Genomic DNA, 22,174 nt, shown 5'->3' with positions numbered 1-22,174 from the left:
TCAAGGTTTGAGTCCTGGACCTGGTGGCTTAAACTCACACCAGGCGCATGCGCGTATGTGCCCATCCCCCCTGGGGGGTGATTTCTCGCTTCCTGTCTGTCTGTTTCTGGCAAGCGCACATGCCCTATAGCAAAAACCTCTCCCCCCCAAAAAAGCAGTTGCTTTTTATAAAATTCCAAGGTGATGTGTGCTTATGTGACCTCGATCATCATCCCTTTATAGCTCAATGCATATAAATAAGGCTAGTGTGGTAAGAACTACTACAGTAGAACAAACATTTACTGGTTCTTAAAGTAATACATACATTATAATTACAGTGACTTGAACTTTTCCCCTTACTGCATAAATTCATCTGTTCATTCCAGGAATGAGAGACAAAAGAGTCCTACCCTCCGCTTCCGCCAGCCCAGGATCACTCGTGCCCAGTGTATCTAGGGAGGTCTCCAGGTGTGAACCCAGGACCTTCCCAGAGTGTCAGTCCTGTAGATGGTTGTGTTTTACCACTGTGCCACCATCATGCACTATTTTTGCATTAAGTTTATTTTCATGAGAGAGACAGGCACCACCACTGCACTCCACCCCCGGTCTTGGCCCAGGTCACAGGCATGGTGGTGCATCCACATGCTTAGAAGGTATCAAACGAGAACCCCGCACCTTTCCCACAGGGTCCAGTTGCACCACCACTGTGCCACTACCTGGCCCCCATTTTTATTTTAAAATACTCTGTTTTAGGTATTTTTAAAACGGTGACTCATATTGTGCATTAATATGCCAGACACTGAGCTCAGTGTTTGGTCCTAACACCCTGCCTTAGCTTAAATTGTGCAAATGACCAAACAGGTTTAAGTGTTTAGGACCACACAATTGTCACATGCCAACCTCTGCTTCACTGCCATGGTAAACTATCTGATGCCCTGTTCTCAGGCCTCTGCTTTATTTTTAAAGAAAGGTGGGGATGAGGTGAGGTGATATCAGACAATGGAATATCAGAATTCATCTGACCTGAATTCAACTTTATTTTCTAAAGTGGATGTATCTTTTTTTTTATTATTAAAAAAAATTGGCAAAAGCAATTCAAAAAATGAAGTCTCCCCTCCTAGTCTATTTCTTTTAAAATGCAGTTTTCTTTTAAAACAGTATAAGGCTCTTATATTCCTTTTTCTTTTTTGTATTTTGTTAAGGCATATGTGCTTGCTAGAGAGACCGTGAGAAAGCACCGCCCTCCGTGGGAGATGGTCATGCTGCAGTGTCTTCTCTGTTCCTCCTTTCTTTCAATATTTTAGACATGTATGCATACATGCCTGGCATGTTTTTCAAGCTGCTGAATCCAGGCCTCAAACTGCTCAACCAGCCATGTGTGATTCAGTCATCTTCACCACCACACCACCAGCTGGTCCCTTATTATTTAACATGCTTTTATTCATGACAATTTCTTAAGTCAATTTAGACATATCTATAGATACACACACACTTTATTTTTTCAAGGCTGTATGTAAATTTACTATAAAGACTTACCATAATTTACAAAAGGGTACCATAATGTACACCATTTGTTTTTGGAGTAATTTTGCCTACAGGTCAGAGATTAGTTATAGGGACCAGCAGTTGGTGTAATGGCTATGTCGCTGAACTCTCAAGGTTTGAGTCCTGGACCTGGTGGCTTAAACTCACACCAGGCGCATGCGCGTATGTGCCCATCCCCCCTGGGGGGTGATTTCTCGCTTCCTGTCTGTCTGTTTCTGGCAAGCGCACATGCCCTATAGCAAAAACCTCTCCCCCCCAAAAAAGCAGTTGCTTTTTATAAAATTCCAAGGTGATGTGTGCTTATGTGACCTCGATCATCATCCCTTTATAGCTCAATGCATATAAATAAGGCTAGTGTGGTAAGAACTACTACAGTAGAACAAACATTTACTGGTTCTTAAAGTGGAAAACGTGTTTATTAACATTCAAACTCCCCTCATAGAAGGCCATATAAAAATTCTTAGCATTTTGATTATATGTAAGTCTATATTTTCTATATAATTACAATGATGTATAATACAATTTAGTTTTTCATAATACATTGTTTCAATACACCATTAGTTCTGTTAAACTTAAGCACTTATTTTCAAATTCAATACTTGAAAAATTTTCTCTGTACATAGCTTAAGCAGGGCGAATTAGCATAAGATGCTTTTTATAAGAGGTATATGATCTGAGTATTAACAGTTGCTGAAGTTTGGTATTTTTATGTGGTATCTTGTTACTTTGATCACAACGACAACAAAAAACCCTTGAGGATACTGAAATACAGTTAAGTGAAGTCCAGAGATAATACTTTAGCTGAGTCAAATTCGTACATACCACTACAGTATTAAAAACCTTTAAAGAAAAACTTTGCTTTCTGCTCGTATAGACCATTCCCGTCAGTCTAAGACTGCTTGGGAGTAGGAAAGAAAAAAGACAGCTTTGAGATTCTTTATAGTGCTGATAGGAAAAAAAACTGCTAAGTTACCTTTTGATACCAATTTGGGGAATTACCAGAACAAACATATCCCAGCTCAACAACTCTAGATCATTTCATGGAGGTGGGAGTTGGCGTAGCTCATGCCTGGTGGCCGCAGCACCGACCTCGTGTATAGAACATAAAACGTGTCTACTGTGATCTAGGTCTTACTTGCAAGCTATACTGAGGGTTTTTTTTTTTTTTAACGTTTTGGCTATATTTCATCCCAAAAGAACTGACTTGATGCTTCAGTTACAGCACCAGTCTATTATTACTTATTAGTGAAATAAAGTACACTTCTGCAGGTAAATACTGGATCAAAAAGCCTGTTTCAGTAATCTGATTAATTTAGTAGAATACTAAAAAACGTTATTTCTACAGAAATCTCTGAAGGGAGCAGAAAAAAATCAAAGTATATACCTAAATAAACATTTTAAAGGGAAATCAACCAATCAAGGTCAAACGGTATTTGCTATGTTATAATCCTGTTCACCATTAGGCTGCAATTGGACCACAACACTATGTTCGTTCATTTCGTTTTCTGCATCGCTGCTATCGGTGTCTTCATTGTCGTCTTCCTCATAGTCTGAAGATTCTGTCATATTCTGATGTGAGTGGGATTCCGACATCGCCCCAAAGGACTGAGTGCTGACAGACGCTAAAGGTCTAAGTAAGGGGGTGTGTTCTGATACTTCATTTTCTTCTTGACTACTATCTGTGTCAGAGTCTGAGTCACCTTGAGAAGGAACAACTTTTTGCTTGCAGACTGGACAGGTTTTTTTGGTTTTAGTTAACCAAGGGTCTACACACTTGCAGTGGTAAGCTATTGAAGGGAAAAAAATCACATCTTCAGTTAGTATGCTATGGTTGAAAGCATTATGTTTCATCTCTTGCCCTGTTTGTTCATGTCCATGTACAGACTGGAGGAGACAAATGAATTGTTTTAAGGATACCTCCATAATTTAATGAGCCACTAATTAATACAAGGCCTGCCCGATGCTGTGCTAATAACTATTTTCTGTCTCTTCCCCTGTACTATTAAACCTAAATATAAATTAGCCGATCTGTAAATTCAAAGCAGTGTATAATTACTCATACCATGGGAACAGGGAAGTATTCTGAGCTTGTCTCCATCTTCATACTCATCCAAACAAATGGCACATACGTCATATTCATCTCCTGTAACAAAATGGTAAATAAAACTAATTAAAATACATGAAGTATTTTTTCACTTTTCAAGTTAGCTGTGCCTCTGTCCATTATTTTAATTGCCTTTTGACTTTTAAGTCAAAAGACACCTTTGTGTCTTTTATATTCCATCAGATTTAAGGAGCTGCTTAGGTGTATAAGTTCAAGAATTTGAAGTCTTAATAATAAGTAATTAACCTTTTACCTAAAATAGGCAATTAAAAATGGATGTCAGAGCCAACCCCAAAGTGCAACAGTTAATGGTTGTGCATAGGGAGCTGAATCCCACATGGCCATCTGCAGTTTAAATCCTGGCCCTGGTGGCCTGAAAAACCTGGGGTGCCTGTGCATGCATGCCCCAAATCCTGACAGGATGAAGAAGAGAAAGAGGAGGGACTGCTGCATGCTAACACCCCACTAGGGGGTGCTTGCTTGCTTTTTCTCTAGCAGGTGCACATGCCCTCTGACTGACAAATTGATTGAATAAAAAAGTTTTGGGGTTTTTTTGGGAGAGGTTTTTGCTATAGGGCACGTGCACTCGCCAGACAGACAGAGACACACAGACAGAAAGCGAGAAATCACCCCCCAGGGGGGATGGCCATGCTGCAATCCCTTCTCCTCCATTCTCCTCTCGGGATCTTGGGCACACATGCACAAGTGCCTGGTGTGAGTTTAAGCCACCGGGTCCGGGACTCGAACCACAGTTGACTACGTGGGAGTCCAGCGACATAGCCATTACGCTAACTGCTGGTCCCTCTGAAAAAGATTTTAAGAAACAAATTCCATTACTGTTTTACATAACTATTCACATGCTAGTTTTCAAGTATTTTCCACCAAAAAATAAATGTCAGTATTTAAATCTCTCAAAGTCTATGAGTTATTTTTAAAATAAAAAGGGAAACACATGAGAACACACTCAAGTGCTTTTAATATGCAGTTGGCCTTTAAATAACTCGGGGGTTCAGGGTGCACACCCCCACCCGTCCTATAGTTGGAACTCTACATATAACTCTTGACTCCCCCGGAACTGAACTTCTAATAACCTGCAGTTGCTGGAAGCTTTACTAGTATAAAAGTTGACTAATAAATGAAAATACATTTGCAATACCATACTATGTTATCCAATATACTGGATCATCGGGAAAGTCATGACATTTTTGCATAGAAAAAAAAATAATATAGCATGACTTTTCTGATGATCCAATAGTTACTGGGAAAAAAAAATTGCATGTAAGTGGACCCATGTGGTTCAAATTTGTGTTCAAGGGTCTGCTACATTACATTAAGCAAATGAAAACAGATTGAGATGAGACTCTGGGCTCCAAATGTCCCAAGTTAGCCCTTCCTATGATGCTTAGCAAGTTGCTTCACCTTCAACCTCCAGTTCTTAGCCATAAAAATATTCTACCTTTCTTGCATGGTTGAGAGGATGAAATGAGATAATTTGAGCTTAAGGACCAGCCAGGAACATTCAGTAAATAATAAATTCAGTATCATTATTAATGTCATTGCCATTTTAATGGTCTTACTGAATTGAATCACCTCTATAATAAATTGAATTTATCACCTTTATAATAAATTTTGTTTTTAAAAGAAATTATTAATTTACAATTCTTTTTGAAGTTCAGGTGTAGTTTCAAGTTTTGAAAGGAACTGGCAGTCTTAAGTACAGTAGCTTTTTTGGCTGACTTAATAGTGGCTTAGACACCACTGTGACTGCTTTCAATCTAGTGTTTTCCATTAAATGAACATGTAAAATAAAAGCCTATAAAAATCTCAGGAACAAAAGACGGTTAAATTCATTGTCTATCTCACACAGAGGAGTAATGACCTTGGGAGACATACCAAAAATAAAGCCATTGTCTTGATAGCCTGGATGAAAATAACACATAAAAAAAGTAATGCTAGTTCTTTTGAAATATCTTTTTAATGTCGTCTACTCTTTAAAAACTACATTCAAGGAGTCCTAAACAGGAAGTTTTCATGAAGACTAATTTGTGTCGAGTATCTTGAGTTAGGGATTACTGTACTATTATCTATCAAACAGATTCTGTAACAAATGCACGTGTGCATGTATTAGAACCTAGGGTGTGGAATTTGGTGAGACTGACTAGACTCATCTACAAGACTAAAGGACTTCAGCATATCTGTAATTATACATGCAACCCATTTACATGGACTTTGAGGACACACTGCTCTAGGAAGCAATTTAGTCATGACTGATTCCTCAGACAAATCAAACTTGCAGTTTCATCCCTCTGAAAATGTTTACTAAAAAACACAGTTAAAATAGTTGACACGAAGGCACTGGCTCAAAGATGTGCCAAGGCTCTATGGTTAGTTTTATTAATAGAGATTAGCTTGAACTATTCACGTGGGCCCAGAGTGATCACAAGAGTCCTTAAAGGAAAAAGATGAAAGAGGTAGGAAAGTGCAGTAGGAGGGTTATGTGACAATATTGGCTTGGAAGATGGTGCGAAGAGGGGACTAGCTAAGGAATGTGGGTGACCGCTAGGGGTTGGAAAAGGAAAGAAAACTGGTTCTCCCCTAGAACCTCCCAAAAGAAACAGCCCTGCCCACACCCTGATTTCAGTCCTGGAAACCTATGTCAGATTCTAACCTGCAGATGTGTTTTAAGCTACCACATTTGTAATAACACATCTCAAAAAAAATAGGAAACAAATAGGTAGTATTTGGAATATTATTTAAGGTTAATTTTATTCACCCATTCATTTTATTTCAATTTGACCAGAGAGAGACAGAGAGAGAAAGCAAGCCATCAAGTCCAGGACTCGAACCATGGTTGGCCACCTGGCAGTGTCCAGCACCCTAACCACCACGCCATCCACTGGTCCCCGATATTTGGATTATTTTTAACTGTATGGATTGATGATGGGAGTGTCCAGCACCCTAACCACCAAGCCACCTGCTGGCCCCCGGTATTTGAATTATTTTTAACTGTATGGATTGATGATTTAGAGTCACTGAAGCTTTCATGTCAGTCCTTCAAATTGTTCCAAGTGAGGGATGTTATTGATCTTCCATATTTTCTGGCTATAATACTTCACTTGAAGATGACAGTCAAGATTCTAAGGTGCACTTTGTGATCATGAAATAGAATCTAGTACTCTAGCTTCATGGCCTTAGAGTTGTGATGAAATAATAAAACACATGTTAGGATGCCCAGGGTTCCCATCCATATACACCTGCAAATTCAGTTTTCTCAAAGGCAAAAGCTAAAGTATTAACATACCTAGGATATTAATGAGGATTAAGAGAGAGAATGTAAGTAGAGCACTTCCATGGTGTTAGGCACACACAGTGCCTCTTACCCACTTTTCACATGGTACACTGAAGGCTGTAGCTTACCAGCCTGCTCTGTAACAGCCCCTTGCACTTACTCTTACCAGATGAACTGCATGCTTAGAAGAGCCCGTGGCAGTGGTCATTTATTGTTCTTAGAGCAGCTAGATAATGTTGTTAACTATTCAGTGGCCCTTCAACTATGAATGCGAAAGGCTCGGTTTTATCAACAAGCTAGACTGAATGTATTAGAAACATTTTTAAGCTAGTTGCTTCTTTCCTCCTGATCCCCAGGCAAAATATGGTTAAACTGGGTATGAGTCAGAATCAAAATAAGGGACAAATTGAAATCTCAAAAACAAAAATGTAAATTAGAATCCTACTTTAAAGTACCTCAAACTAAAAACGGTTAAAAAATTGCATCAGATACCATGACAATTTTCAGAACTAGTCAGTAGATTTATATGCAGAGGCTATTTCCAACAGCAAACAACTGTTATTTATATTTAACTTAAAGATAAGTATAAGGCATGTTTAAAAGTGATTTACAACTTTAGCAGGTTTTTTTTATTATTATTTTTTTTTTTGCATATGTCTGTGCAAAAATACATCATGACTTTTTCGCTGACCCAGTATAAACTGATTTCCACTGGTTCTGGTAGAATAAAAAAAACGACCATAGGGCCGGCAGATGGTGTAGCGGTTATGTTGCTGGACTCCCACAGCTAACCATGGTTTAAGTCCCGGACCGGGAAGCTTGAAAATCACTCTGAGTGTATGTGCATGTGTACCCAAGATCCCGGAAGGAGAATAGAGGAAAGGGGATTGAGGTGTGGCCATCCCCACTAGGAGATGACTTCTCCCTTTCCCTCTCACTATTTCTCTCTCTCTCTCTCTCTCTCTCTCTCTCTCTGGCATTCACATGTACCCCAAGGAAAAAACTTCTTGAAAAGAACTATAAAAAGGTGGTTAATATGTATTAATTTTCTTACTGTTAGCACAAGCTAGAAAATTCTACTTTGGGGACCAGCAGTTGATGTAATGGCTATGTCACTGAACTCCTATGTAGTCAACCATGATTTGAGTCCCAGACCAGGTGGCTTAAACTCACACTTGGCACTTGTACTTGCGTGCTCAAGATCCTGAGAGAAGAATAGAGGAGAAGGGATTGCGGTGTGGCCATCTCTCCCGGGGGGTGATTTCTCACTTTTGTCTCTCTGTCTCTGTCTTTCTGGTGAGCACATGCACCCTATAGCAAAAAACACTCCAAAAAGAAAATTCTGCTTTGTATAAGCCATTGGTTTTCATTTTGCCCTCCGAGGACATTTGGTCCTATTTGGAGACAAGGTTTTCACAATGGAAGGATGGTGTTGCTGACATCTGGAGGTCCCAGGGTTGCTGCTAAACATCCTAGAATGTCCTGGACAGCGCCCAGATAGAATTATCCTGTCTCAAATGTCAACAGTGTTGAGGCTGAGAAACCCTGACCTAACTCCAGGCTAACAAAACTGCCAGTTCACTAGTGGATAAAAGTGTGCATAGGTGGGCCAGCAAGTGGCATGGTGATTAAGGTGCTAGATCCCAAATGGCCAACTCTGCAGTTTGAGTTCCAGAACTGGGCACATGTGCATGCGTACTCTAAATCCTTAGAGGAGAATGGAGGGAAAGGGACTGAGGTGTGGAGTTGATTTCTCACTTTCCCTCTGTCTGCCTCTGTCTCTCTGAGGCTCGCATACTCACCCGTTGGCAAAAATCTTTAAAAATTGTGCACAGGTTGGCGGAGGAGTGAGATTCATGTCTATTTTGTGAAATAACATTAGAATGATTTTGGCATGATTATTATCTGAATTAAAGTTTCAGAAAAATTTCATGAGAGTACTTTTCAAATCTCATCAACCTGGAAATGTTACCTTATAACATGCAGGTAGACAGGTTCCCTCTTAACCTGTTTGTGTTTTTTTTTTCCCTTATACATTTCGAGCCTCCGTTCCTTGGCTCATCATGTGCACAAAAGCACTGACCTACCATAAAGCATCACCCGAAGACCTAGGCAGCCACTGCTGTGGCATGAACCGAGTATTAGGCATGGACAGACCTGTGATGCCTCCTGTGTGAGAATCTGCATTCAGTCTATCACCAAGGCCAGTGAATGTCCATCTGTAAAACATACCCAGAACGTTTCCCTTCTCTCCACCTCCTCAATTCCTCTGGTCAAATAACCCACAATTCCTGCAACAGCCTCTTTGGTCTCCCTTCTACCCTTGCCCCATGTTGTTTTTCTCTACTTGCCAGGGTAATTGTTCTTTTTTAAAAAAAGATCTATCATATCATGTCATTACCATTTAAATGACTGTGTCTCACCAAGACTAATGGCCACCGTACAGCCATGTGCAATCTGACCCAGCCTATCACCCACCGCATCCCGTGTTCCAGTCTACTCCACTCACGCTTCAACCACGCTGGCTGCCTTTTGGTTTTACACCAAATATGGAAGTAAGCTAGGTGGCGGCCTGATTTGGCCAGGCTGAACCAAAAAACATTTGGATATAAAATTAGATATAGTAGAGTCACCTTCTCTAGAGGTAACTCAAAACTCAACTAGTTTGAAGTCATCTAGTGTTAATGAAGACAAATTGATGCCAAGTTTAACTGTTCATTTCTGTAACCAATTAGTTCATGCATTAACTCAACCAAGAATAGGTTTGCTCCAAGTCAAAGGTGAAAAAGACTGAACATTCAGGGTTAAATACAGATTTCACCAGATAGTGACTTAGCATATGCATTATAAATCTACCTAGGCCATGATGCATCACTGGATTTGTGAGCTTCAAGGCAAAATTACTGTCCTTGTCAAGAAGGTGCCTTGCTACTTACTTGCTGCTTCTGCCAGTGAAGAAAACAATAGCAGCTTTTTCTACAAATGAAATAAATCTTACCTTCTATTTTTCCTTTCTCCAGTTTCTAAGAAATCTGAATAAAAGACAACAGTCTAAAATATTTTTATAGCCAAATTTGCTTGTGAATTCTTCCTGATTATTTTCAAGCTCTGGACAAAGGAACTAATATTTACTTTCAAGGTTAAATTTAAGGCAGTTAAGTGTAGGTCTAAAAAATTAAATATTTCTTAATAGCTAGATATTAAAGTAAAAATTTATTGCCCTATTTTATGCACTCTTATAGAAAAATGCTGTATCACTTTTTTAGTGAATTATTTCTCCATCTAGACATATTACAGGTTGAACATGCCAAATAAGAGCTAAAATCCAGAGTGCTCCAAAATCTGAAACTTTTTTTTTAAGAGGTTTTTGCTATAGGGTGCATGCGCTCACCAGAAAGAGAGAGACAGAGAGATAGAAAGCGAGAAATCACCCCCCAGGGGGGATAGCCACACCGCAATCCCTTCTCCTCCACTCTCCTTAGGGATCTTGGGCACACATGCACACGCGCTCGGCATTGAGTTTAAGCCACCAGGTCCGGGACTCAAACCCCGGTTGACTACATGGGAGTTCAACAATGTAGCCATTAAGCTAACTGCTGGTCCCCCAAATCTGAAACTTTTTTGAGTGCTGACAGGACACAAGTGAACAGTTCCACACCTGGCCTTGTGACAGGCTGCACTCAGAATGCTGCAATACAGAATTGCTGTATGAAACAGAAAATAATGTGTGCACTTGCCTTCAGGCAATGTATAATGTATGTATATGTTTAGACCTGAGTCCCCTCCTCAAGATATCTCATTATGAATTTGTAAATACTCAAAATCTGAAAAAAAATCTCAAATCTAAAATACTTCTGGTATTAAGTATTTCAGATAAGGTGGTACTCAACTGTATGCTGGAACATCTCAATAATTAAGCTATATAGAAAAAATGCCTAGTGACTTAAAAATGCCAGACATAGAACCCATTTTTTTTGTCATTTATATTTCTGAGACCTGGCTGCTTCATACACTAATGGGGAAGGGAGATGGTGCCCAGACTGCCTTAAATACCTAATAGAGGGCCTGTTAAGTGAAAACATAAGGATTTTCCATCTGTTCGGTAACACAGTATCTGAAAACTAGTCCTTATGGTTAGAGTGGGAGAAATACATTAATTGACTGACACTGAGGACTCAGGAAGCCACAATTTTTTACTGAAGAGCTATTTCTGAGGACAGTAATGAGTAATTAAGAAATTTATAGATTGCTTCAGAAGCAAGAAAACAGCTAAAAGGCTATAATATTTTATAAGTGCTGAAAATGGGTAAATCAATACTTAAATCATTTTAGTATTAATTAGCATATTTTGGAAAGAACTGCAAAGATGGAGATCAATAAGATAGATTTAAGCTCATCATGTCCCCAAAGTATGGTAAACATGAAGATGCTAACTTCTATAGATAGAAGCATACAGAAGCTTCCCATGGCTCATTCTCTCTGTTTTCAATAGACAAGGTCTCACTACTGTCCCAATTCTCCTGCCTCAGTCTCCCAGTAGCGAGGATGTTAGGCACATGCCATCTCTCCTGGCTTTTAGGATGGGCTGGGAACTGAACCTGGGACTCCCATGTGGCCTCAGCTTCCCAGCAGCAGCACCAACTAGCAGGTACTACTGCAGTTGAGCCTAAGTTGCTAGTTTTTAGTTTCTGCAGACTTGATTACAGGCTGTGGCTATGGAAGATATTTTCGACCGCCAAATTTTTGGTTCATTGGCAGATATTTCCCAAACAGAAATACTTTTTAAGAAAACAGTGGGTCATTAATCCAGTTTCTTTATTATTATTTTTTTTTTTAGGGTACGGGAAGGGAAAGGTGGGATTTTAATGGTAAACAAATGTTATAGCTCCCCCTAACACTTCCATTATATTCTAGGACTGTAAGAGTTCTTTGAAGACTTCCGTGGCTTGCTACACTACAGAGTGAGGCACACCCACAGAAGTACACTTCCCTCATCTCCTCAGTTAAATTCAACAATAGAAACAACTGCAGCACTTAATTTCATTTTTTCTTTCATTTTTCATATATACTTGGCCAAAACCATTAGTTTGCCAAAATAATATAACAAATATACCTCTTTCTTTTAATTTAGATGCCAAATCTCATAACCTAAATACTTTAAAACAACAACAAAAAAGCAAATACACAAAGAATAAGCTCAAACTTACTGTTACTGAAAAGAAATTCAAGTATAGTGTTGATCAAGTTATGTATTTTCCAACTGCTTCGTGATTTTGGAAATCTTTTTTACCAGAAAATAATGCTAAATGCCTTAATTTTTGATACTAGTATGGTTGTGGGGTTGTTTTGTTTTTATACTGTTACCATTTGGTTGAGCTCCTAGTGTGTGCCAGGTACTGCTGTAAGCATTCTTCGTATTTTGATTTAAATCCTGCCCTCTCCCCTTTATGAAGTAGGGACTATGAGTCACTTTGACCCGTGAATGGATGTATGAAGAGGGTAAGAAACTTGGGCAAGGTCCCAGAGCCAATATATGTGGGAATCTGGGGTTCTAGCCCAGGTCTGCTGGACTCTCTGCATGGTCTTAACCATTGTGCTGTGCTGTCTTCTACCACAGGTACTTAGGATTTCTGGTCACGTTTAAATATTCTTCTGATTCAGAGTGGTAAGAGATACTCTTAAGTAGCCACTTATTTATATAGTAATAAAAATGTTTCCAATTCATGAGCCAAGGTACTCTTTTCTTCAGATATTTCCCAAGGAAGAGAGATGAGGTCTGTTTTTTATTCCTATCTCCTACGGTTTCATGTATTTACAGACCTGTCTAGGATGCTACAATACAGCAGCTATACTCTACAGCTTTAATGAAGGACAACTATTTCTTATGTACTCTAAGGGTGAAATAAATGATGGTGCATGTGCTAAAAGAAACAATCTCCACCGAGGGACAGAGCATTGCATTAGTAACTTTTTGGGGAAAGTGTTTTAGCAAATTATTTCATTAATTTGGAGAAAGAATAAAAATTATTGCCTTAAATGCCATAAATATACTTAGGTACTTTAAAATCGAAGGCACTAATATCAGCTTTGGCAAAACTGTATTTTAGGTAATCTAACTTAAAAAAAAAAAAAAAGCTGTAGCCAGCAGGTGGTAGTGGTTAAGGTGCTGGACTCCCACATGGATGACCATGGCTCGAGTCCTAGACCTGGTGGCCTGAAACTCACGCTGGGTGCATGTGCACGCATGTCCAAAATCCCAAGAGGAGAATGGAGGAGAAAAGACTGTGGTATGGCCATCCCCTCTCTGTCTCTCCGGTGAACACACACACTCTATAGGAAAAATCAAAAAAGAAAGCTAGTTTTCCTCTATATATTGTAATAATTTGTACTGGATATGATCAATGCCTATCCTACTCTAATCTCAATAAATCCATTTGGTACAAATTACACTGATTCCTTCCGTTAGAAAGGGGCAGGAATAGACTGAAGGGTGGTTCTTCTTAACAATCACAGCTACAGGCAAATGATAAAGGCCCAGAGTAGCATGATAACAGACCTGTGGGACCAGCCCTCTGTCCCCTTCAGTCAGCACTGTTACAGTCTTTGGTGTCTCTTGATTTGGACATGAAGTCCATCTTCCAGCAACTCAGGTATGCTCTGCTCCCTTAGAGCCATGGCAGTCACTCCTGACACAACTGAGATCTTCACTATTTCACGGCTTTCTGGCCATTACAAATAGTACTCCTTCAGAGGAACTGAGAAACATTCCTTTTTCTCACATGCTTTTAAGTATAAATTCAAAATATTTTTCTCTTGAAACAGTTCAACACAATACACAGCAACTAGCACTGGTCGGAATGAATTCTGGCTCCTGATTCTTAGCTATGAGGAGAAGGGGCTGTGTCTTTTACTGACCATTACATCCCGGGCTTAATACAGTGCCCAGTATACAGCAGGCTCCCAATGACCATTTGCAGAGTACGTGAATGCTGACAGCCTTTCTTCATGATGGATGGGTAACAGCCGTGCCTGCCTTTCACCTGGAACCCACCCTGCTTCCGTGTCAACCTCTTGTCTACTCTCCGTTCACCAGCGAGAAGGGATCATTTTCCACAGTATCTGATCATGTCGTCCTCTCCAAGTGGTACTGTCACACGATGAATCAGAGTCCTTACTCTAGCACGGTCTGACTCCCCACCTACCTCTCTGATCTCACCGTTCTCCCTCCAGACCACCGTTCTAGCCACATGCCCTTTTTACTGTTCCCTGAATCTATCAGTGAGCACACGGTTGCCTCAACCTTCTCCCCTGTCTTTTCCCAGCCCAGTGTTTATTCCCTCATCCCATTTAGGTCTCTATTCAGAGTGTGTGCCCACAGAGGTTTCCCTGACTTCTCTAAAAAAGCATCGTCTCTTCTCACCCATCACTCACTGTTTTTCTTCATCGCACTTACTGCTCTGTGACTTTCTTCACTTGTTTGTTTCCCTCCACTGAGTGCTACCAAAGGAGTTCTGTCTTATTTACTGCTGTTTACCCAACATATAAATTAGTACCTGGCACACAGTACGAATTCTCAGTAAATATGGAAGGAACATAAGGATAACTTTACAAGCTATTTCCAGGAAATCCTGATTTTTACCTCCAACGACTAATCCAGAGCAGATAACCTAATAACAAATCTGTACAGAAAGTCAAACACTTTAATATAATGTAGATGCATCCCACATAGATCCTGGCTGATGCAGTGAAAGTAGCTTCATGTCTTGCCGCCCTAACTCAGTGCTGAGTATGCCAGCCAACTCTCAAAACAAAACACATTATACAGAAACACTACATACAATAAAATGCTTGTTGCACAATGGCAATATTAGATACCATATGGACTGATAATCAGAAGATAGCCCTAAAGATAGACCTCATTGTACCAGGAGATATTGGCAAAGAGTTCTTAAGAAGGGAATAAAATCAGACCTTAAAGATAAACTAGATTTAGAAAAACTATAGAGAAATAATAATAACTGTGAAAGTGAACAGCTGAAAAGCATCTGCAAAGGAAAACTAACCATGGCAAATTGGTCATGCAAAGTCAGAAATAAGTCATGGAAAGTGAAGTTGGATGAGTACAGCTAAGCTACAATCTGAAAAGCTCAAATGATAAGATGAGGACTCTGAAGTAATGTTGTAGGCAGCAGAGGCCAAATGAAACCTTTCAAGACGAGGAGTGATTATTGTGTGAAAACATCATCATAAAAACTTCAGCAGAAAGGCTGAAGGGTCAAGGATACAGAGATGAGTCTAGAGACCAATAAGACTGACCTACTGTCTGGCACTCCCAGAATTCACATAATAAACTGATGTGTGCTGTGTGATCCAGTAACAAGAGGAATGATCAGATCCAATCATTGTTTGAAAGAACAACTCACTGGATTTGGTGACTAGACACAGGTAACAAAAGAAAGGAGTGAATTAAAGATGCTGTATGTAATTAAAAGTGAGGACCATTTCCTGACTTGCAAGTGTTCTATCTGATACTAGTAAGATCCAACATGAAAGAGGAACCGGAGAGGGGATAGGAACAAATAACTATACAACCCAATTAGCCATATGAGTTTGTTTTTTTTTTTTAAGCTAAAAATTAGTAAGTTAATTGTAAATATTAAAGAGCTGGCTGGTATTATTTTAGTATATTTTATCCTGAAATGTTGTATAAATACTGCCAAAGACTAATTGTAGCCTGAACAATATATACAGCTTATTTAGACTACAGTATGTAAGAATATCTTATCTCAGCCAAGTAAAGGTCTGCTCTCCTCACGGGACCAAACCCTGTAATCTATGAACTACAGCACTGTGATGGGAAGTCATTTTCCTTGAAATTATATATACATTTACACTTGGCTTAGAAACTTTTTGAGAATTAGCAGAGGCTAAGTGTCCATTACAATAACTGATACATATTGATGGATTGATTTGGCAAATACAGATTCAGTGCCTATAAGATGCCGCAAGCTGTATCAAAGCAAGATTACAGACTTGGGACTTGCGGGTAAAGAAGAAAAAGGAGTGAAAAGCCAAAGAAACCACACACAAGCGTGTAGGTGGCACAGGAAGTAGCTCACCAGGTTAGGATGTAGTATGCGAGGAACAGAGCAGCGAGATGAGGCTGGGGGTGTAAGCAGAGGTCAGACCACAGGGCCTTAATGCCACGTTAAAGTAAGGCTGACTTCATTCTGACATGTCCGTGATTCACAGGATAAACCGTGGTATATAAGTATGGCCTGTGAGCTCCTATCGCTAACATCAGCTGCACTGAATTAGAAGAATGCTTCAATTACGTAGGCAGAGATGCCCATTAGTTTACTGGACATACAGGACAGAGAGCTTAGGAGAAAGATCTAGGTGGGAGACGAAAGTCTGGAAATGAGCAGGAAACAGATCACTAGGAAGGGACAAGGGCTAACGAGAAAACAATCGGATGTAAAATCTGATCTGTGCCTGGCACACGGAAAGCTCTCAACCGTTTGCTATTATTATAAGTAGTGAGCCAAAGGAAAAGCGGCAGCAACGGAGATTCCTGCTTAGCCGAGCAGCGGGCAGTCTGAAAACCCCGAGGACTAATACAGCAGTGTTCCAAGTGCCCACTACCCACGACCACCTAGGTCTAAGTAACGTGGCTTATAAGGAGGGAAGTTCCTAAAGGCAGTCAGTTACCCGTGCAAATTCTAGGGAAGCAGAAGGTTAAGGATCTCTGGGTTCCAACACACCTCTTTCTTTGAGGGCAGAAACTGTCGTCTAACTTCATAAATGCTTCACTGCTTCTTTCAGGGTGAGGCCAACACAGAACCATCTAATAAACAGTTGCTAAAGTTCTAAAGAAAGTCACAGAGAGTGATCAGTCTATGAAAAATTGTTGATAATATCACTTGGGGAAACACATTTAAAACATAAGATAGGTCATAGATAAAGAAGCCACTTAGATAATATAGGTGAAAACTTTTCTCCATGAGATAGGAACTAAACAAATGTACTTTCACAGTTAGAAAAGAAAAATTCAACTCTAAGTAACTGAAGGAATAACTACCCTGTAGGTCACAATGGAAATTGTGCTGTACGAGTTCGGTTTGTTTGATCTTAGTTTTCATCTACAGTAGGAATCTGGGGAGTCATAGTTCTGCATTATTTTCTTCTCACAACTAAGTGAGATACTCGGTCAGGGACGAGCAGGGAGGTTGGGTTAGGCGGTTTCCTTACAGCCACACCTCTCATCAGTAACACGAACAGTTCTTCCGGTTCCAGACTCTGCATTCTTTCCACCATACCATGCTCTACGAATTGCTAACCTCTGAAAAATCTACTGCAGCCTTTCTCATTGCCATGGGCTTCATAAGAACTATTCGTATCCCTCCCTGCCATAAATATGGCTCTGATGGAAAGAATGGTAATAACTATGGGGTTCATAAGAATCTCTCATATCCCTCTCCTTCGTTAATGTGGCTTGGATAGAAAGTATGGTAATAACTGTGGTAGAGGGAACTTAGGAACTAGATACAGAAAAGGAAATGCTTGTGATTTCTATGGAGTTTTGGATCATTCTAAGCTTCCTAAAATGGAATGATTTCTATGGAGAGAAGAGGTAATTAACTAATATTCCTCACTGATTTCTACTAGGTGTTTATTTGGCTGAAAGATACAGAGTGAGTAGGTGGTTTTCTTTCTTTACCCCGCTCCCTTTTTTAAAGAGACTAACAGTGCTTTTTTTTCCTGAAGCTTGTTAAAAATTTCTCTCATGAGGGAGGAAGGAAGGGAGGAGGGAGGGAGAGAGAGGCAGAGAGAGAGAAAGGGACTCCCAACAGGGTGTTCCACACCACAAGTCCTCCACCAGCCTTTCAGCGCCCCCAGGATCACGGGCTGCTCTGTGAGCTGTAGCCCAGCCTTCCCATGTGGCTCTGGCTCAGCACGGTGGCCCCTACTGCCTGCACTTCCAGGGCTGGGTTGTTGCTTGCTGGCTTTATCCTTTTTTTTTTTTTTTTTGGAATTTAAGAGAAATTTTCAAGTGCACACGAAATAATAACGTATCATTTCATCACCTCATGTACCATTACCAATCTTAACAATTTCAATATTCTACCATTCTACTGTTCTTATCAGGCCGGCCTTCCTCTACTTCTTTTTTCTGAAATAACTGAAAGCAAATACTGAGACATCGTGTCATGTAACCAACAAATATTTTAATACATATCTCTAAAGATAAAGACTTTAAAAAACATAAGCAATACTATGATAGTACCTAATATGAGTATTTTCTTAATATCATCCAACACTCAAAGCATATTTGAATTTCCCAAACTGTGTCAGATATGCCTTTTTACAAATGATTTGTTCAAATCAGAATCCAAGCAAGTCCAAACATTGCATTTGGCTGATGAATTTCTCTCTTTTCATCTAAAACAGCCCTGCCCCCTTTTGATAGCTTACTTGTTAAAATAATAATAATAATAATAATTATTATTATTATTATTATTATTATTTTGGGGACCAGCAGGTAGCATGGTGGTTAAGGGCACTGGACTCCCACATGACTGACCATGGTTCAAGTCCTGGACCTGGTGCCTTGCTTTCTCACTCCCCTTCTCTTTTGTCTGTCTGTCTGATCAAACTGGAAAATAATAATAAAGTTAAAGAAAATAATTCCTAAAAAATAAATAAAATTCTAACTGACCTGTGGGAAGGGAAAAAATATGGTATGTTCAGATATATTCAGCTCTAGACTTCTGTGAGGGAAAAGAGATACCCAACTTCAGTGCCCTCCAGTCATCTGGTCCTACCTAAGGTGGGGAAAAAGATGAGAGACACTGTGAAACCCCACAAAAAACTACCATCACTGACCCCACGGCTTAGCCTGCTCTTCTGCTGCTAACAACTGAATATCACACTCAGTATTTATAAAAAAAAATAAAAAATAAAAAAAATAAAAAAAAAGAGGCTTATTTAGCTCAGAGTTTTGAAGGTTTATAGTCAAGCGGACACATTTGGTAAGGGTCTTGTCAGTGGGGATCTTCTGCGGGGTCACAAGTAGCACAGGGTATCACACGGTGAGATGAAACAAGAACACAGCGTGTGTGTCTGCTCTTATAAAGGGTACCAGGAGTCACACACGGGGCCTCATCCTATCCCAAGGACCTCCTGAAGGTCTGTCCTTTGACACTTAGATCATGTTTCCAGGTCTCTACCCTCTCAACGTCATGACAATAGCTTACCAAATTTCAACAGATGAATTTCTGGGAAACACATTCAAACCACAGAACTGTCCTCTTTTTACCTAGTACATCAAGTCTGGCTTTCAGCAAAAAATTAGAAAGCATACTAAAAGGCAAAAGCATAGTTTGAACAGGTACTCTCAGATACGGCAAGAACGTTAGATTTATCAGACCAGGAATTTAAAAAAATGTGATGAATATTCTAAAAGCTCTAATGGAAAAAGTAGGCAACATGCAGGAACAGATAGATAGTGTAAGCAGAGATATGGAAATTATAAGAAAGAATTAAAAAGATGCTAGTGATCAAAACACTAACAGAGATGAAGAATGTCTGTGATTGGCCCATTAGTAGAGTGGACAGAGTTCAGGAAAAGACTCTGAGTTGGAGAACAGAGCCTCTCAAATCTAAAAAGTGAAGAAAAAAGGACTGGGAAGGAGTGAAAAAAAAAAAAGAATATTCAAGAATGTGGAACACTCAAAAGGTGTTGCATAATGGGAATACCAGTAGAATCAGAAGGGAACAGAAGTAATATATGAAGCAATTAATGACTAGGACTTTCTCCAAATTAATTTCAGACAGCAAACCAGATGATCCAGGAAGTTCAGAGAACATCAAGTAGAATAGATGCCCCCCGTCAAAAAAAAGCCCACAAACAAAACAAAACCTATACTTAGTCATATCACATTCAGACCGAAGAAAATCAAAGATAAAGAAATACAAAAAAATCTTGAAAGAAGCTGGACAGGCCCAGTTGCTGTGGTGCATAGCCAGTCCCATTGTTGGGAGGCTGGAGGCCACATGTGAGGCAGGCCTGTTCCCAAAGCAGCTTGAACATGGCAGGTGCAACAGTACATACGTGTAATCCCAGCTAGTCCCAGCTTTCTGTGTGTCTGTTTCTCTTTCACTCTCCCCCACCTCATCATCTTTCATAGAAGAAAAAACAATACAAGAAGCCAAAGAGGGAAAAAAAAAACTTTACCTATAAAAGAGCAAAAGTAAGAATTATATCCAACTTCTCCTCTGATACCACATAAGCCAAGAGTAGAGTGAAATATTTAAAGTGCTGAAAGAAAAAAAAAATCAACCTATAATTCTATTCCCTTAAAATTAATTACCCTTCAAAAGCTGAAGGAGAGGAGTGCAGTCAGCAATTCAGAATAGGAACTCCTTCCTTTCCCCATAGAAACATGGATTCAATAACAAACAGGCAAAATGCCTCTGTGAGAAATCCAGAAGCTAATTAAAAGGTTCCTGCATCCCTGGCTACCAAAATTAACCACATCAAAGCATGGTAAGAAAATGTGTGACTCCAGTCCCTCCCACCAGAACCTAATGTTCTAAATTTTAGAGAGGCTTCCCAAGGGATCATAACTGCCTAACCTGCATGAGTACTGTCAAACTGGGCACCACATTCAGGGGCTCAGAAAACAACCCTGAACCAGATATGCAGTACCACAGACAGACACTAGGTGAAGCTCTGGTACCATGGGCAGTGTGGCCGATTGCATGGGTGGTAAAAGAATTTATTAAGAGACAGAAACATAACCATGAGCAGAAGTTAACTTTATTAGAGCTCAGAGCATGGGTGTGAATGCCTGGGCAAGACCTGAGCAAGTTTGCAGGTTCACAACTTTGGTGGAGAGGGTCTTCTTTTAATGGTCTCAATCATTGGGGGGAGAGTAAGGATAAAGTCTGTAAGCTTTGGTCCAGATGGGGGTGCACGTCATTTCTCAGGAATGCAGAGCATCTATCAGGCACAGGTGGTTGCAGAAGGTGGCGCCAGAGAGTGGTACCGAACATCTCAGTTCCCAGTTGTAAATAAGCTTTTCTTATGAACTCTCCACCTTTACTACAGCACAAGAGAGAATAAAGTATCAGACAGAGACGAAGGCCAGCAACTGAGTAAAATTCGGCAAACCTCTTCAAATAGGAGGTTACACCAGAACACAAGGAGGATGATTATCCAGAAAAGGTTTGAGAGGTATTCAGAATCTATGGCTGAGCTGACTGGAAAAAGTCCTCTTTGTATGGAACCAGGCCATAAAGTCTAAGACAGTTGGATGACACTTCAAATGCCAAAAGCCCAATACACACACAAGGAATAAAAAAAGGTTTACAAGGAAATAGGGAACAACACAAGTAAATGACAAAAAGTTAAGAATGGTGGATATGCTAATTACCCTAAACAAATTACACATTGTATTCTTGTACTGTAAAGTCATATTGTACCTAACAACTATGTACAATTATCTTATGGTAATAAGAATACTTTTAAACTGAACCCAAAGAAATGGAGACATATGTATGACTTACGAGATAAAGAACTCAAAATACACAGACAACTCAATGAAATCATGAAAAGGATGCATTACACCAATGAGGATGTCGACAAAGAGAAACCATGAAGAAAAATCAAACATATTCTGGAACTGAAGAATATAGTAACTAAACTGAAAAATTCACAGACATGACTAAGAAGTATAAAAAGAACATGTGAATTTGAAAATAGAACTTTTGAAATTACTAAGACAGAGAAATGAAAAAAAAAAAAAAAGAAACAAGGAAAATTAAGAGAACCTGAAGGACTGATGGGACATTAATCATACAGAAAAATCTATGTGTCATTGAAGTATCTGAAGAATAAAGTATGGGGCAAAGAACCTATTTGGAAAAAAAAGTTTGAAAATTTCCCAAATCTAAAGAAAGAAATGGACATACAAATTCAAGAATTTTAGGACCAGGAGGTGGCATAATGGTTATGTCGCTGGACTCGCACGCAGTCGACCACAGTTTGAATCCCAGACCTAGTGGCTTAAGACTCATACTGGGCATGTGTGCATGCGTGCCCATAATCCTGAGAAGAGAATGGAGAAAAGACTGCTGTGTGGCCAGTCTCCTGGGGGTAATTTCTCACTCTGTGTCTCTGTCTCTCTGGCACATGCACGCAACCTATCCCACAAATCTCTCTCAAAAAAAAAAAAAAAAAAAAAAAAAAAAAA

General features: G+C 39.7%; 1 protein-coding gene across 1 annotated transcript in view; it reads right to left on the bottom strand.

Annotated features, from left to right (window-relative positions):
- Positions 1–1,921: 1,921 nt before the first annotated feature.
- Positions 1,922–22,174, bottom strand: part of RNF13 (ring finger protein 13) — a 126,867-nt gene continuing 106,614 nt past the window's right edge. Inside the window, 2 exon segments of the mRNA XM_014588282.2 lie at positions 1,922–3,311; positions 3,587–3,667. Coding sequence (XP_014443768.1) covers positions 2,947–3,311; positions 3,587–3,667 — 446 coding nt within the window. The 3' untranslated portion in view covers positions 1,922–2,946.

The sequence above is a fragment of the Tupaia chinensis genome, unplaced genomic scaffold, assembly GCF_000334495.1.
Source record: "Tupaia chinensis unplaced genomic scaffold, TupChi_1.0 Scaffold000272_1, whole genome shotgun sequence".
NCBI lineage: Eukaryota > Metazoa > Chordata > Mammalia > Scandentia > Tupaiidae > Tupaia > Tupaia belangeri.
This window is presented reverse-complemented; position numbering and strand designations above follow the sequence as displayed.